This window comes from Alosa pseudoharengus, unplaced genomic scaffold (genome assembly GCF_046254945.1).
Source record: "Alosa pseudoharengus isolate Yale_2024_CS ecotype anadromous, Long Island Sound unplaced genomic scaffold, YU_APseudo_1.1 YU_APseudo_1.1_scf_2, whole genome shotgun sequence".
Taxonomy (NCBI): domain Eukaryota; kingdom Metazoa; phylum Chordata; class Actinopteri; order Clupeiformes; family Clupeidae; genus Alosa; species Alosa pseudoharengus.
This window is the reverse complement of record NW_027468663.1, coordinates 445,818-461,490: the sequence shown is the minus strand read 5'-3', so window position 1 is coordinate 461,490 and position 15,673 is coordinate 445,818. Positions and strand designations below refer to the sequence as shown.

At 40.2% G+C, this 15,673-nt stretch overlaps 1 protein-coding gene across 1 annotated transcript in view; it reads left to right on the top strand.

Moving 5' to 3' along the window:
* Positions 1-15,673, top strand: part of LOC143133612 (uncharacterized) — a 44,642-nt gene that overhangs the window by 20,334 nt on the left and 8,635 nt on the right. Inside the window, exon 2 of the mRNA XM_076293359.1 lies at positions 11,515-14,039. Within this exon, the coding sequence (XP_076149474.1) occupies positions 11,534-14,039 (2,506 nt within the window). The 5' untranslated portion in view covers positions 11,515-11,533. The remainder of the gene's footprint in view (positions 1-11,514; positions 14,040-15,673) is intronic.

Below are 15,673 nucleotides of genomic sequence, written 5' to 3'. Positions count from 1 at the left end.
TAATTTTTGAAGCCTGTGAAACTTTTTATGATGTTTGGCTTTTCTCTGAAATTGTGGCAAAAGTAAACATTTTTAGAGCATAAGACCAGGGTGAAAAAGATGCATCTGAATGTAGAGATTAATATGATGAAAGAATTTTGAGTCTAGGTGAATCTGGTAAGGAGAAATAAGCGTTTTTGACAAGAGCGCCACCTTTGGGTGCAGTACCCCAAATTTGGGTTATGGGTAGTGGGGGGTACTGGTAACAATACTTGAAAATGTCAAGTTTCTAGGACTTACGGTTTATAGGAATATAGGTGATCTAGGAAAAAAGGCCTAAGTGGTCTAACTTTATTGGCCTATATCTCTGAAATGGAACAAAATATCAAAATTCTGAGCGATAACTTTTGTGAGGCTTGGTCTAAACATTGTCTGTGAGAATTTTGGTGAAGATTCGATTATTTTTGAAGAGTGTGAAACTTTTTATAATGTTTGGCTTTTCCATGAAATTGTGGAAAAAGTAAACATTTGTAGACCATAAGACCAGGGCCAAAAAGATGCATCTGAATTTAGAGATTAATATTCTGAAAGAATTTTGAGTCTAGGTGAATCTGGTAAGGAGAAATAAGCATAATTAACTTTTTTTATCAATAGCGCCACCTTTGGGTGCAGTACCCCAAATTTTGGGTTATGGGTAGAGGGGGGTACTGGTAACCATACCTGAAAATTTCAAGAGTTTTGGAGTTACGGTTTAGGCTGCAGTATCATTTTTACAGAATTTTGGCCAAAAAATGAACGGTACAGAAACAATAGGGTTCCTGCAGCTATGCTGCTCGGACCCCTAATAAGAATACGTAGAATCACTATGGGTTGCCTCGCAGCTTCGCTGCTTGGCCCCCAAATATAGCTGCAAGCAGCAATGTGGGGGCCAAGCAGTTGAGCAGGAGTTGTCATGGCAACCCAATGTTGCTACATTATACATACACCCAATTAACCACCCGTCCCACACACACACATATACACAGATAAACTTCCTCTCCCACACACCCCAATAACCCCCCATACATATGCACACCTCAAACATCACCAAATGTATTGTGCATAGTCAGGTTGTAGTCACGAGTCCATATACCAAGTTTGGTGTCGATACGAGAAAGTGTTGATAATTATAGCACCCCTAGTGGTCAAAAGTCACCAAATTTATTGTGCGTCCTCAGGTTGTAGTCACGAGTCCATATACCAAGTTTGGTGTTGATACGAGAAAGTGTTGCAAATTATAGCACCCCTAGTGGTCAAAGGTTGCTAAAATTATTGTCTGTCCTCAGGATGAGGTCCCAAGTCCATATACTAAGTTTGGTTTCAATATGTGAAAGCATTGCTGAAATATGAGCCCACTTCATGTGATTATAGCGCCACCTATAGGTCAAAAGTCATCAAATGTATTGAGCCCCCTCCTAATTGGGTCCTGAGGCCCTCTACTGAGTTTGGTGTTGATACGCAAAAGCCTTGCTGAGATCACTTCATTTCCTGTTTGGCCGCCAAACGTGATTGGTCGTCACAGGCAACCGGTTTTGAATATGTCTCCAAAAAGCAATGCGTTTATGAGTCATGGTCTGACGATCATCTGCGTCAAGTTTCGTGAAAATCGGACAAACTTTGTGACCTTTGATGCCTTTTAAGTGTTTTTGATGACATCCAATATGGCGGATGGATCATTTATTTTGACGTCACATGTTGGCATGTGGCGGCCTAAGGACCTCTCAAGGTATTAACAGATATCACTAATATGCTTTAATTCCAAACACATGACCCGTTACAGGCTAAAACCTAATTTTGTTAATTATAGCGCCACCTATAGGTCAAAAGTCACCAAATTTATTGAGCCTCCTCCTAATTGGGTCCTGAGACTCTATACTGAGTTTGGTGTTCATACGCGAAAGCCTTGCTGAGATCACTTCACTTCCTGGTTGGCGGCTTCGCCGCCAAACTTGATTGGTCACGACGGGCGACGGGTTTTAAATATGGCTCCAAAAAGCAATGCATTTGTGAGTCATGGTCTGATGATCATCTGCGTCAAGTTTCGTGAAAATCGGACAAACTTTGCCAACTTTGATGCCTTTTAGGTGTTTTTGATTAAATCCAATATGGCAGCCTGATCAATTACGTTTACCCCATAAATTGACATCTGCGTTGAATTCGGTCTCATCCAAGGATTCCAAATATACCTTAATGTTCAAAATGTGGTGTAACATTCAAACGTTATGTGCATAGATGTAATAAAAAATTTGAAATGTTGGTGGCGCTAGAGCACTCAAAGTGCAGACTTGAAACTTTGATAAATTAAAGATATGACTGAACCGAATCAATGTGCCGAATATCCCAACTTTTTACTGTATGGTTTAATGGCAAATTAGCGTTTCGTTATAATAATAATAATAATAAGAATACGTAGAATCACTATGGGTTGCCTCGCAGCTTCGCTGCTTGGCCCCCAATAAGAATACGTAGAATCACTATGGGTTGCCGCGCAGCTTCGCTGCTTGGCCCCCAAATATAGCTGCAAGCAGCAATGTGGGGTCCAAGCTGTTGAGCAGGAGTTGTTATGGCAACCCAATGTTGTTACATTATACACACACCCAATTAACCCCCCATCCCACACACACACATATACACAGATAAACCTCCTCTCCCACACACCCCAATAGCCCCCAACACATACGCATACCTCAAACATCACCAAATGTATTGTGCGTCCTCAGGTTGTAGTCACAAGTCCACATACCAAGTTTGGTGTCGATACGAGAAAGTGTTGATAATTATAGTGCCTCTAGTGGTCAAATGTCACTAAATATATTGAGCGTCTTCAGGATGTGGTCCCGAGTCCTTGTACCAAGTTTGGTGTCGATACGAGAAAGTGTCGCAAATTATAGCACCCCTAGTGGTCAAAGGTCGCAAAATTGATTGTGCATCCTCAGGATGTGGTCACAAGTCCACATACCAAGTTTGGTGTCTATACGAGAAAGTGTTGATAATTATAGCACCCCTAGTGGTCAAAAGTCACCAAATTTATTGTGCATCCTCAGGTTGTAGTCACGAGTCCACATACCAAGTTTGGTGTTGATACGAGAAAGTTTTGCAAATTATAGCTCCCCTACTGGTCAAAGGTTGCTAAAATTATTGTCTGTCCTCAGGATGAGGTCCCAAGTCCATATACTAAGTTTGGTTTCAATATGTGAAAGCATTGCTAAAATATGAGCCCACTTCTTGTGATTATAGCGCCACCTATAGGTCAAAAGTCATCAAATTTATTGAGCCTCCTCCTAATTGGGTCCTGAGACCCTGTACTGAGTTTAGTGTTGATACGCGAAAGCCTTGCTGAGATCACTTCACTTCCTGTTTGGCGGCTTTGCCGCCAAACTTGATTGGTCGTGACAGGCGACAAGTTTTGAATATTGGTCCAAAAAGCAATGCGTTTGTGAGTCATGGTCGGAAGATCATCTGTGCCAAGTTTCATGAAAATCGGATGAACTTTGTGACCTCTGAAAACTTTTAAGTTATTTTGATTAAATACAATATGGCGGCCGGATCAATTATGTTGATGTCACAAAATCACATCTGTCATCCTTAGGGCCTCCGACAGACACCACTAGTACATTAACATTTACATTAACAGACACCAATAGCAAGTTATAATTTCAAACACATTACCCGTTACAGGCCAAAATGTAATTTTGCTCATTATAGCGCCACCTATAGGTCAAAAGTCATCAAATTTATTGAGCCTCCTCCTTATTGGGTCCTGAGCCCATGTACTGAGTTTGGTTTTGATACGTTAAAGCTTTACTGAAATATTACTTCACTTCCTGTTTGGCGGCTTCGCCGCCAAACGTGATTGGTCGTCACAGGCAACCGGTTTTGAATATGGCTCCAAAAAGCAATGCGTCATGAGTCATGGTCTGATGATCATCTGCGTCAAGTTTCATGAAAATCGGAGAAACTTTGTGACCTTTGATGCCTTTTAAATGTTTTTGTTGAAATCCAATATGGCGGTCGAAACAATTATGTTGACGTCACATGTTGGCATGTGTCGGCCTAAGGACCTCTCAAGGTATTAACAGATATCACTAATATGCTTTAATTCCAAACACATGACCCGTTACAGGCTAAAATGTAATTTTGCTAATTATAGCGCCACCTATAAGTCAAAAGTCATCAAATTTATTGAGCCTCCTCCTAATTGGGTACTGAGACCCTGTACTGAGTTTGGTGTTGATACGCGAAAGCCTTGCTGAGATCACTTCACTTCCTGTTTGTCGGCTTCGCCGCCAAACTTGATTGGTCACGACGGGCGACGGGTTTTAAATATGGCTCCAAAAAGCAATGCATTTGTGAGTCATGGCCTGATGAACATCTGCGTCAAGTTTCGTGAAAATCGGACAAACGTTGCCAACTTTGATGCCTTTTAGGTGTTTTTGATTAAATCCAATATGGCAGCCTGATCAATTACGTTTACCCCATAAATTGACATCTGCGTTGAGTTCGGTCTCATCCAAGGATTCCAAATATACCTTAATGTTCAAAATATGATGTACGGTAAATGCATAGATGCAATTCAACATTTGAAACGTTGGTGGCGCTAGAGCACTCAAAGTGCAGACTTGAAACTTTGATAAATTAAAGATATGACTGAACCGAATCAATGTGCCGAATATCCCAACTTTTTACTGTATGGTTCAATGGCAAATTAGCGTTTCGTTATAATAATAATAATAATAAGAATACGTAGAATCACTATGGGTTGCCTCGCAGCTTCGCTGCTTGGCCCCCAAATATAGCTGCAAGCAGCAATGTGGGGGCCAAGCAGTTGAGCAGGAGTTGTCATGGCAACCCAATATTGCTACATTATACACACACCCAATTAACCACCCGTCCCACACACACACATATACACAGATAAACTTCCTCTCCCACACACCCCAATAACCCCCCACACATATGCATACCTCAAACATCACTAAATGTATTGTGCATAGTCAGGTTGTAGTCACGAGTCCACATACCAAGTTTGGTGTCGATACGAGAAAGTGTTGATAATTATAGCACCCCTATTGGTCAAAAGTCACCACATTTATTGTGCGTCCTCAGGTTGTAGTCACGAGTCCATATACCAAGTTTGGTGTTGATACGAGAAAGTGTTGCAAATTATAGCACCCCTAGTGGTCAAAGGTCGCTAAAATTATTGTATGTCCTCAGGATGTGGTCCCGAGTCAATGAGCCAAGTTTGGTTTCGATACGTGAAAGCATTGCAGAAATATGAGCCCACTTCCTGTGATTATAGCGCCACATAGTGGTCAAAATTTACCACATTTCTTGAGTGTCCTCCTGATTGAGTCCTGAACCTATATACCTAGTTTGGTTTTGATATGTGAAAGCATTGCTGAGATATCACTTCACTTCCTGTTTGGCGGCTTCGGCGCCAAACTTGATTGGTTGTCACGGGCAACAGGTTTTGAATATGGTTCCAGAAAGCAATGCATTTATGAGTCATGGTATGAAGATCATCTACGTCAAGTTTCGTGAAAATCAGACAAACTTTGTAACCTTTGATGCCTTTTAAGTGTTTTTGATGACGTCCAATATGGCGGTTGGATCATTTATGTTGACGTCACATGTTGGCATGTGGCGGCCTAAGGACCTCTCAAGGTATTAACAGATATCACTAATATGATTTAATTCCAAACACATGACCCGTTACAGGCTAAAATGTAATTTTGCTAATTATAGCGCCACCTATAGGTCAAAAGTCATCAAATTTATTGAGCCTCCTCCTTATTGGGTACTGAGACCCTGTACTGAGTTTGGTGTTGATACGCGAAAGCCTTGCTGAGAGCACTTCACTTCCTGGCTTCGCCGCCAAACTTGATTGGTCACGACGGGCGACGGGTTTTAAATATGGCTCCAAAAAGCAATGCATTTGTGAGTCATGGTCTGATGATCATCTGCGTCAAGTTTCGTGAAAATCGGACAAACTTTGCCAACTTTGATGCCTTTTAGGTGTTTTTGATTAAATCCAATATGGCAGCCTGATCAATTACGTTTACCCCATAAATTGACATCTGCGTTGAGTTCGGTCTCATCCAAGGATTCCAAATATACCTTAATGTTCAAAATGTGGTGTACCATTCAAACGTTATGTGCATAGATGTAATAAAAAATTTGAAATGTTGGTGGCGCTAGAGCACTCAAAGTGCAGACTTGAAACTTTGATAAATTAAAGATATGACTGAACCGAATCAATGTGCCGAATATCCCAACTTTTTACTGTATGGTTTAATGGCAAATTAGCGTTTCGTTATAATAATAATAATAAATATAGCTGCAAGCAGCAATGAGGGGGCCAAGCAGTTGAGCAGGAGTTGTCATGGCAACCCAATGTTGCTACATTATACACACACCCAATTAACCCCCCCTGTCCCACACACACACATATACACAGATAAACTTCTTCCCCCACACACCCCAATAACCCCCCACACATATGCATACCTCAAACATCACCAAATTTATTGTGCGTAGTCAGGTTGTAGTCACAAGTCCACATACCAAGTTTGGTGTCGATACAAGAAAGTGTTGATAATTGTAGCACCCCTAGTGGTCAAAGCTCACTAAATATATTGTGCGTCTTCAGGATGTGTTCCCGAGTCCATGTACCAAGTTTGGTGTCGATACGATAAAGTTTTTCTAATTATAGCGCCCCTAGTGGTCAAAGGTCACTAAATGTATTGTCCTTATTCAGGATGTGGTCCCGAGTCCAGGTACCAAGTTTGGTGTCGATACGAGAAAGTGTTGCAAATTATAGCACCCCTACTGGTCAAAGGTTGCTAAAATTATTGTCTGTCCTCAGGATGAGGTCCCAAGTCCATATACTAAGTTTGGTTTCAATATGTGAAAGCATTGCTGAAATATGAGCCCACTTCTTGTGATTATAGCGCCACCTATAGGTCAAAAGTCATCAAATTTATTGAGCCTCCTCCTAATTGGGTCCTGAGACCCTGTACTGAGTTTGGTGTTGATACGTGACAGCCTTGCTGAGATCACTTCACTTCCTGTTTGGCGGCTCTGCCAGATTTCAACCTGTTGGTGGCGCTAGACGGCTAGGTGTAGAGGTCTGTAAATGAGTGTGAGTGATCAGTGGAGTGTCCCGAAACTTTCTGCCAAAAAATCTGAACTTTTTAGCCAGGCGTTCTATGGGCATAGACTCCAATGTCAGAGGAATAATAATAATAGGAAAAGCTAGTAACTCAATGGTTGCCTCGCAGCTTCGCTGCTTGGCCCCCAATAATAATAAGAAAAGGTAGAATCACTCATGGTGCCTCGCAGCTTCGCTGCTTGGCCCCCAATAATAGGAATAGGTAGAATCACTAATGGTACCTCGCAGCTTCGCTGCTTGGCCCCCAATAATAATAAGAAAAGGTAGAATCACTATGGGTTGCCGCGCAGCTTCGCTGCTTGGCCCCCAATAATAATAGGAAAAGCTAGAATCACTATGGGTTGCCACGCAGCTTCGCTGATAACTGCTGCGTAACGGCGGCTGACATCAGCCGGCCTTAACGCACTGCACCACAGAATTGACGGCATGGGTGAATAGGGATAAATAACAATAGAGTACACAACTGTTTCACCAGCACATTTAACCCTTAAAGGTGTAGGTTTTTGAACATTCTAAGTTCCGCAACAATTGAAGGTTCTAAAATTCTATGTTGAATTCAATGAACCCAGATATTCTTTAGAACGTTCATTTCTCAACATTCCCATCACACCGGTGTGACGGTACTCCTTTAAGGGTTAAATGACTTGACTAAAACCGTGCATAACTGGAGGTACACCTGTTATCTAAGCAGTCTGTATGTCCTCATTTTGCGAATGCGAGGACGATATGAGTTGCATTTCGTTAGTCCAAGTCACGCATAATGTTTGAAAACCACTGGCAACTCACCATAATTTAACAATAAACAATAATTTAACACACGACAGTTGGATACTTCATCATGTTCCCATGCCTACATTTTGGTGAGTAGCATAGAGATCGTTAAAACAATAAAGTATGGCTCTCCGTTTGGGACATCGAAAACTTATATTTTTAATAGGGTAGACTACCGTCGGAGATGCTGACTTGCAAAGGCCTCGGGATAACACGTTATCTCCACTATCATCAGTCAATGCCCCCTTGATCAAAGTGGGGAATGAAAGAAAAAGTTTGAGAACCACTGGCTTAACAAGTTACCTGCAGTCCAGAACACACAGAATATTGCAACAGAAAGTTGCCTTTATAATCAACTACTATTTGTTCCAACAGCATTCAAACAAAGCCTTTATAAAAGTGTTGCGGCATAAAGCAGATGTATTTGTTTATTGTACAGAAAAATAAAAATGACATGTCAAGCAGTCAATTGACTACATTGCAGTCAAGAAGTAGGGCAAATTAATTTACGAAAACAAAACGTGGGTCATAGCCTCTATTGCGTAGCCTGTTAAAAACGTCGCCAGGTATTGTATTAAATCGGCAACAACATTGTTTTCTGCAGAAGCCTACCCAAGGCTACAGATTAATTCTGAACAGTTATTTCTCTACTGTTTTGATTTGCGTAGTTGCGTTACCCCCAACACTGACAATAATGTAGACAGCAAATTTCGATTTCGATTTTCGTTACCACCGTGTAGTCAAGCCTTAAGCCATACCCAAGTAGCCGAAATCGAGGTAATGTTTAATTATGCATGATTTATTTTGTTATTGAGTTCGTAGGCTGGGATTACTCTCGGCAACATTTATGTTTGATGGTAGCCTCTTTATTTTTCAGAAGGGCCGGCAGGCAGAGCGATGTACAGTGGCAGAGCGACGCACAGTGGCTGAAAGTGGTACTAAAGCTTCACGCCTCGTAATGCGCGACTGAAGTGGTCATTTGAAAGCGATGCCCACTGTAGTATAGTTATATCATGTAATCATGCACAAACTGAAATAATTGATGCACATCATTATTGTATATATTGTAAATAATTGTAGCACATCATTACTGTAACACCATCTTTGAGGAAATGTGAGTTTTTAATACAGCAAGAGTGAAGACATTGATTTCAAATTGCTTTTCATTTATTATTATTTATTAGCCACTCCGGGCCCAGGGCCGGAGTGGGGCCACTTTTCAGCCCGGGAGTTTCAGGCCCAAGACCGGCCCATGTTTTCCACAGTGGTGGAAATTGGATAAATGAAGCAACATTTCAGCTCTTACTATCCTGTAGTTTTTATTAGTACCATGGTTCAACAAATGTGTAAAGGTTATATAATAATTCACTTCAACTGAGAAGTTAACAAAATATTCCACTATTCCACAAGTTAAAGGAACCATATGTAAGATTTTGGCCAAAACTGGTACTGCAATCACTTTCAAATTACTGTAGAGCGGTGTATCCCCTCCTCCTCCCTCCTGACTCGAGGTTGCCAACCCGGATGCCAAAACACTACTGACTTTGTGATTAGTAGATAGGTAGAGGGTGGCGCATCAGGCCAAAACACAACATGACATGACAAAACACAACATCAACATCAGTTGAGGGCTGCAACTTCACTTTTTTAATGGCAATATCCTGGCCGGACTACAGTTGTCAGTGATATAAGTATTTGAAATTAACATGATTTCTTAATGTCTAGTGACATATCAGGGCCATTTTATGATTAATTGAAATACATTTCTTACATATGGTTCCTTTAACAAAAACAGAAATAAAGAAAGACAGAAAGAAAGAAAGCTTTTGAAATGTAGCCTATCCCACGCTTCCACAAAGAGGCATATTGAACTAATGTTTAGGCTACATGTTTTTTGCATGGGTAGGCTATATTGTTGTTTGGTGATTTAGCTTACTTCTTTACTACACCCTCTTCTAAGCAAACAAGGCATATAGGTTCATCATGTAGCATAAATATTTTGCTCTTTCACTAATTTTGGGCTCATCATTTTCAGTGGTCGACTGGTTGATCTGCTGCTCAGAGGCTACAATTTTTACCGCATAGGCCTAAACAGATCAAACTTCAGTTTTGTTATTAATATTTGCATACTGCAAAGTCTATGAATCGGATACAAAAGGCTAATATTTTAAGAAATCTAATATATTGCTTGCAAATAGCTTGACAACGCTACAAACGTCCAATATTAGCCCAATAACTGCTAATAATCATTGCTTATAGGCTATCTCTCTTTACCAGTTACCTTTTGTCTGTAGGCCTAATCTAGAAGCTTATTGGCACATTTAGCAGCGTCTACCTGGCCGTTTCAGTCCCTCCTGGCCTCTTTCTACCATCCATCCTTCCTGACGCTTATGGCTACTGTACTGCCCGGCTATCCGTATCTGAGAAAAGTTTTTGGAAAAGACGGGCTATATGGACCCAACCAACTCTTTTTGAGAGAACTCCCTCACACGGTAGGCTACAACCCATGCAGAGGCAACGGTGCCATGCAATGAATGCGGAACGTGTAGCCTACTTTTTGAGAAGTTAGACTAACGTGACAAATGTCAATATTTTTTTCCTCGACCGGCCCAAAAGTGAAGCGGCCCACCGGGAATTCTCCCGATTCTCCCGATTACCCACCCCGGGCCTGTCCGGGCCTGTACTAGCATAATTACGTGTTGCACAATGCTTGCACACAGTCGCAGTTCTATATCTACCGTTTTCTAAATCCAAAATGTTCGCACACACCAGACTTCTGCGACGCTGGTGCCTCCTCCAACTCCGGGCTGCCTATGTTCCCATTTGTCATTTCTGCACGTGACGCTCCACATTTTTCACGCGAAAGGGGGAAAAACTGTCATCAGGGTTCCCACGGGTCCTTGAAATCCTTGAAAGTTTGTGAATCTGAAAAAAAAAAATTAAGGCCCTTGAAAGTTTTTGAAAACAGACATAAATAAATGGACGTCCTTGAAAGTCCTTGAATTTCTTTTTGAGGAAAAAATTCCATACAATTCCGTCCGCTTATTAACATGTTTCCATTATTATTTGTTAAATATTTAATTTAATTTAATTTAACAAATGAATAAACCAACAGGTTCATGGTAACGAATTTAACTTGTTTAGGAAAAGTTTATTTCAGCTCAGTTTTATGCAAAATACAAACATGAAAAATAGAATATGCCTACCATCTGTCATATGTCCAAAAATAAAAGAAAACTGCGACAAGGCTGGCAAATATGTCGCTCCGTCCGGCATCTTATGTCTTATCTGTGCATGTCAAAGCTTGGTCAAAGTTGCCGTTGGCACTCTAGACTCACAGTTTGAGCCACCTTAGTCAACTCTGTATTCAAAGTTGATTGAATACAGTGAATGGTGCAGAATGTGAAATATTTCCTCAGTTCACATGTCTGAACCATTTTTTTTTTTTTTTTGTAAACTCTTGACATGTCCAGTTTTACATAAGGTAAATTGCAGATTTTTGTGATGTGTTTTGTATATTATAAAAGTCTTATTTGGCATTCTTTATTCTCTAGAAAGAAGTTGACAGTCAACATGTCGGGGTCAAAGCTGAAGGAGGAAGGCCTTGATTTGAAGTCTGAAGTCACAAACAACACTCAGGATCTACCCATAAACCAAGCTTCTTCACTCAAAACCAACATGCTACTTTCAGTTCAGTATGAAAAAGTTAATATACCAAGAACTATCAACTACCCTGAGATGGACAAAATACTAAAAGACAAACATGTGAAATGTTCCATATCAGGTCAAATGTCTGACAAGCCCCTGCTAGGTAAATCTGAAAATGTGCAAGGTTGTGCTATTGGCAATGGTATACTTGCAATGCAGGATGGGATTAAGTCCAGTATAGATGAGGGATCTGATCAAAACTCTAGAACCATGTATTCTGGACTTGAGATATCGACACATGGCTTTGACAACAGAGGGCTGTGGAGCATTGAATCCTCAAGTTGTTTAGATGATGTGCCAAATAGTTTGGGGAAGATGACATCAGTTACTTCACCCACCCACGGTAGACGGCAAAAACGCAAAATCGAAATGGTTGCCATGTCTGATCCCTCAGAAGACCTTTACACAGTCGCCAGTCTTGATTCCCAGCTGAGTGATGAAATGTTTAAAGGTGAGCAAACCAATGGATCATCACAACTCAAAATCCCTAATGTAAGATTGTTGGATACATTTGGCTGTGTGTCCAGGCCTGAAACTAAGCAAGTAAAGAGGAGTTCTGCAATATCCCAAAATGCTGTAGATGAGTGGGAACAGAAAAACAAGGACATGGTACTGAGACCAGAAACATCTGACCAAAGTAATGAAAATAAAAAGATGCATGATTTTGATTCTGAGCATTCCAGCAGCTCTTTGGATAATTATGATGATGCCAATGATTTTAACTGGGATCCTCAAAAAGAATTCATTAAATTCTTGTGGGATAATCTTGATGATCAAGACCAAAAGAATGCAGAAGTCTCTGCCCACATTGTGAGGAAACAGAGGGCATCTATTGATACAGGGACAGATTACACAAATGATCTTTGTATGAACTTTATTCAAAAGACTCAGAATGGCCAGCATGACCATAGAGATCCAATTTACATCATGCCTCAGGAGAAAGATTTGGGAACCACACAGGTAGTTAGATGTAGAAAATATTACAAAGAACATGTCAAATGTGTTAAGACGTGTATTAATGGCAAACGGGAGGGGACAGAACACACCAGCACAGGGTGTGAGCTTTCAGTTTTGAAAGAAGAGCTATTAGAATCTGGATCTAATGTTAAGCCTTTGTTTTTCCCCTGCACAAACTGTGACATCACATGTAAAGATAGAACCCTATTACACAGGCACATGAGGCAGCATGGAGAACCAGTCAACCAAGCTCAGACACTGTCTTTAATTTGCAGAGAGTGTGGATGGTCTTGGCATAGGTCTGCTTCCGTCCTACAGCATAGGTCTATCCACAAAGAGAAACAACATAGATTAATTGAGGAACTGAAGGAAATTGTTTCCCCCAAAGTTTTGAATGCTGAAAACAATACTACCACTTTGACAGATCCTAGAAACCCAGGCAATGTATCAAAATATTGGTCTTTTGAAAATTCAGAAATCATTGAAAGTAATAACCAACTTCCATCACCTGGGCAGCACTGTCTTAGTACATCGTCTTCATTATTTCAAGAATTGGAAAATAGTCCCAGCAAAGGAAAAGGTAGTTCTTCAAACTTAGAGAGAATGCCAGACTTGATTGGAAAAGAAAAAGCTTTACAGAATCATAACAAAGGCCTCAAACCAAGACTTCATACATCAGTGAATATGCTAGTCTCTCAGAACACAAATAAACAAGCAAGCCATGACTATAGATCAGATGCTCAAGAAAGAAGAACTGATAGTTCTGCATTTTTTTCTGATTGTAATGACCACTGTAATAAAATCATCAACAGTAACGAATGTGAAAACTATGAACAGCAAAATGAAGATGGTTCTTGCCATACTTCTGATGAAGCTTTCCTGCCACAGCTAATGGGCATTATGGATAGTACCTCTCAATGGCAAGCAGACATTAAGGATGACACGAACATCAGCGGAAAACTTTTAAATATTAAAAAGCCAGAAACAAATAGCTCTCTGTCAAAAAATATTACCACTCAACTGCATGATATGGAAGTTCATGATGGATCTTTACACGTACCTGTCTGCCAGAACAGTCTACAAAAAGAAGAACTGAACAATCTATCTGTCAAGGATTCACAAAATCCTGTTGCTGAAAATGTGAAGATAAATGGTGATGTTGGTCAGGTTAGACGTAAGGAGGTCTCTTCAATGTCAGAACCTCAGTCTGATTCTGATTTTAGGAAAAAGCCTTGTCCAGCAATGTTTGAAACAGGAGTCCGTTTTTCTGATCATACAAGAGGACATCTACAAAGGATTGGAATGACTACACATGAACAGCATGTAATTCCATCTCAGGAAATTACATTTCTGGATATGCAGAACACCCGAGGAATGATTACTTCAGTTCCTGCAGGAAGTAAAAAAACTTCAGGTAAAAAGATTTTGATTCATTATCTATATCTAGTTCTGTGTCAGTTTGTTGTTTTTCTTCTTTGGCTTTGGTCCTACTATTTACAATAAGGTTTGCTCACTTTTCTGTGAATCAATTTCTTGCCCTGGTTTTGTGTGTATAAGTGGATCCCATTCCATCCACTCCTCTTCAGTTTAGTATCACACCCTATTCTGCCTATATTAAGATTAAGATTGAGATTAAGATGGACATTCAATCCAGCTGTTGCAAGGAACTATAGACCTGACTCCCTTTTTTCCTTCTTGTCAAAAGTTCTTGAGAAAGTCTGCAGTTTTTTAGAGTGGTCATTCTCTTTTAACTTTATATAAAAAATCCTTTGTTATCTGTGACTGAAGCATTTTCATGAAAATCCTGTGGATGGCGCTTGTAAATTGAACAGAAATCCTCTAGTATTCCCTTAATGTTACAACATATATCCTCTATCCTCGTCAATCTACTGTTTTGGTCTACTTTTCACGCATGAGCAGACAGCTAACCTAAGCCTCACTTGAATAAACAAAGGCAAGATGCAGCTAACTTGAGTTAATGGACCGGCTTCAGCCTCAAGTAAAAGTCTATGCTACTTCAAGCCAGGCTATTTCTGTTAATCGCTGCCTTCATTAGCGAGGTTAATGGAATACCCCAAAGAAGACAGTCTGTCTAACTTTCTAATGTTAGCTTTGATTGAAACCATCTTTGTCTTACACTGCAACCAAGTGTTATTAATCTTATATTAAGACCAAAAAAACTATTTGCTATTGTTTTTAGTATGAAGAGATTTACCTAGTACTCTCTCAAAAGATCATTTTGACTTTAAGACTTTAAATTATTTTGAGGAGTCTTCTTAAGACAAATTTACTCAATGCACTGGCAGACAAATGTGCGAGTTTGTTTTTAGGACAAATCTGCTTGTTTTCAGGATGAGATGTCTTAAAAGATGTCAAGCTTTTCTTAAATTAAGTCAAATGATTTTACAAGAAAGTACTAGGTAAATCTCCTCATACTAAAAACAGTACCAAATAGATTTTTTGATCTTGATATAAGATTAATTACACTTTGTTACATTTTATTACATAAGCAGTTTTTGCAGTGTAGAAGATGCCTTTACTCCAGATAGGCATGTCTTATAAGACACCTCTCTCAGAGTAGATGCCTTCTGTTTGGAACGGAGTAGTGTGTCTGCCCTGGACTGCCCTGACAATCAAGAGGTAGGAAACCAATGCCCTCAACTCAACAAATAGAATCTCACTACGCAGCATCACTGCTTGGCCTCGCAGCCAAGTATTGGTTACATTAGGCTATGTTACCAATGTAACATTATATCTGAACGGTGTATCGATATGTGGAAATTCCACACCGCTGTGAAAATTCAGTCCTGTGCACTGGTCATGTCTGAAGTCATCAAAATTGTGATTCGATTCTGACTTGAGTCCAAGTCATGTGATTCAAGTCCACACCCCTGGTGCCTAGGTTGTTGTTAGACTGGAGTTTCCCTTTACATTTTGAAAAGCCAAGCCATATGTTCCTGAAACCCCCTTTCTAAAAGCTGTGCTAAGGTACTTGTGGGTGTTTACTAGCAAGTCCTGCCCGACACCAGACATTTATGTTTGACAGAC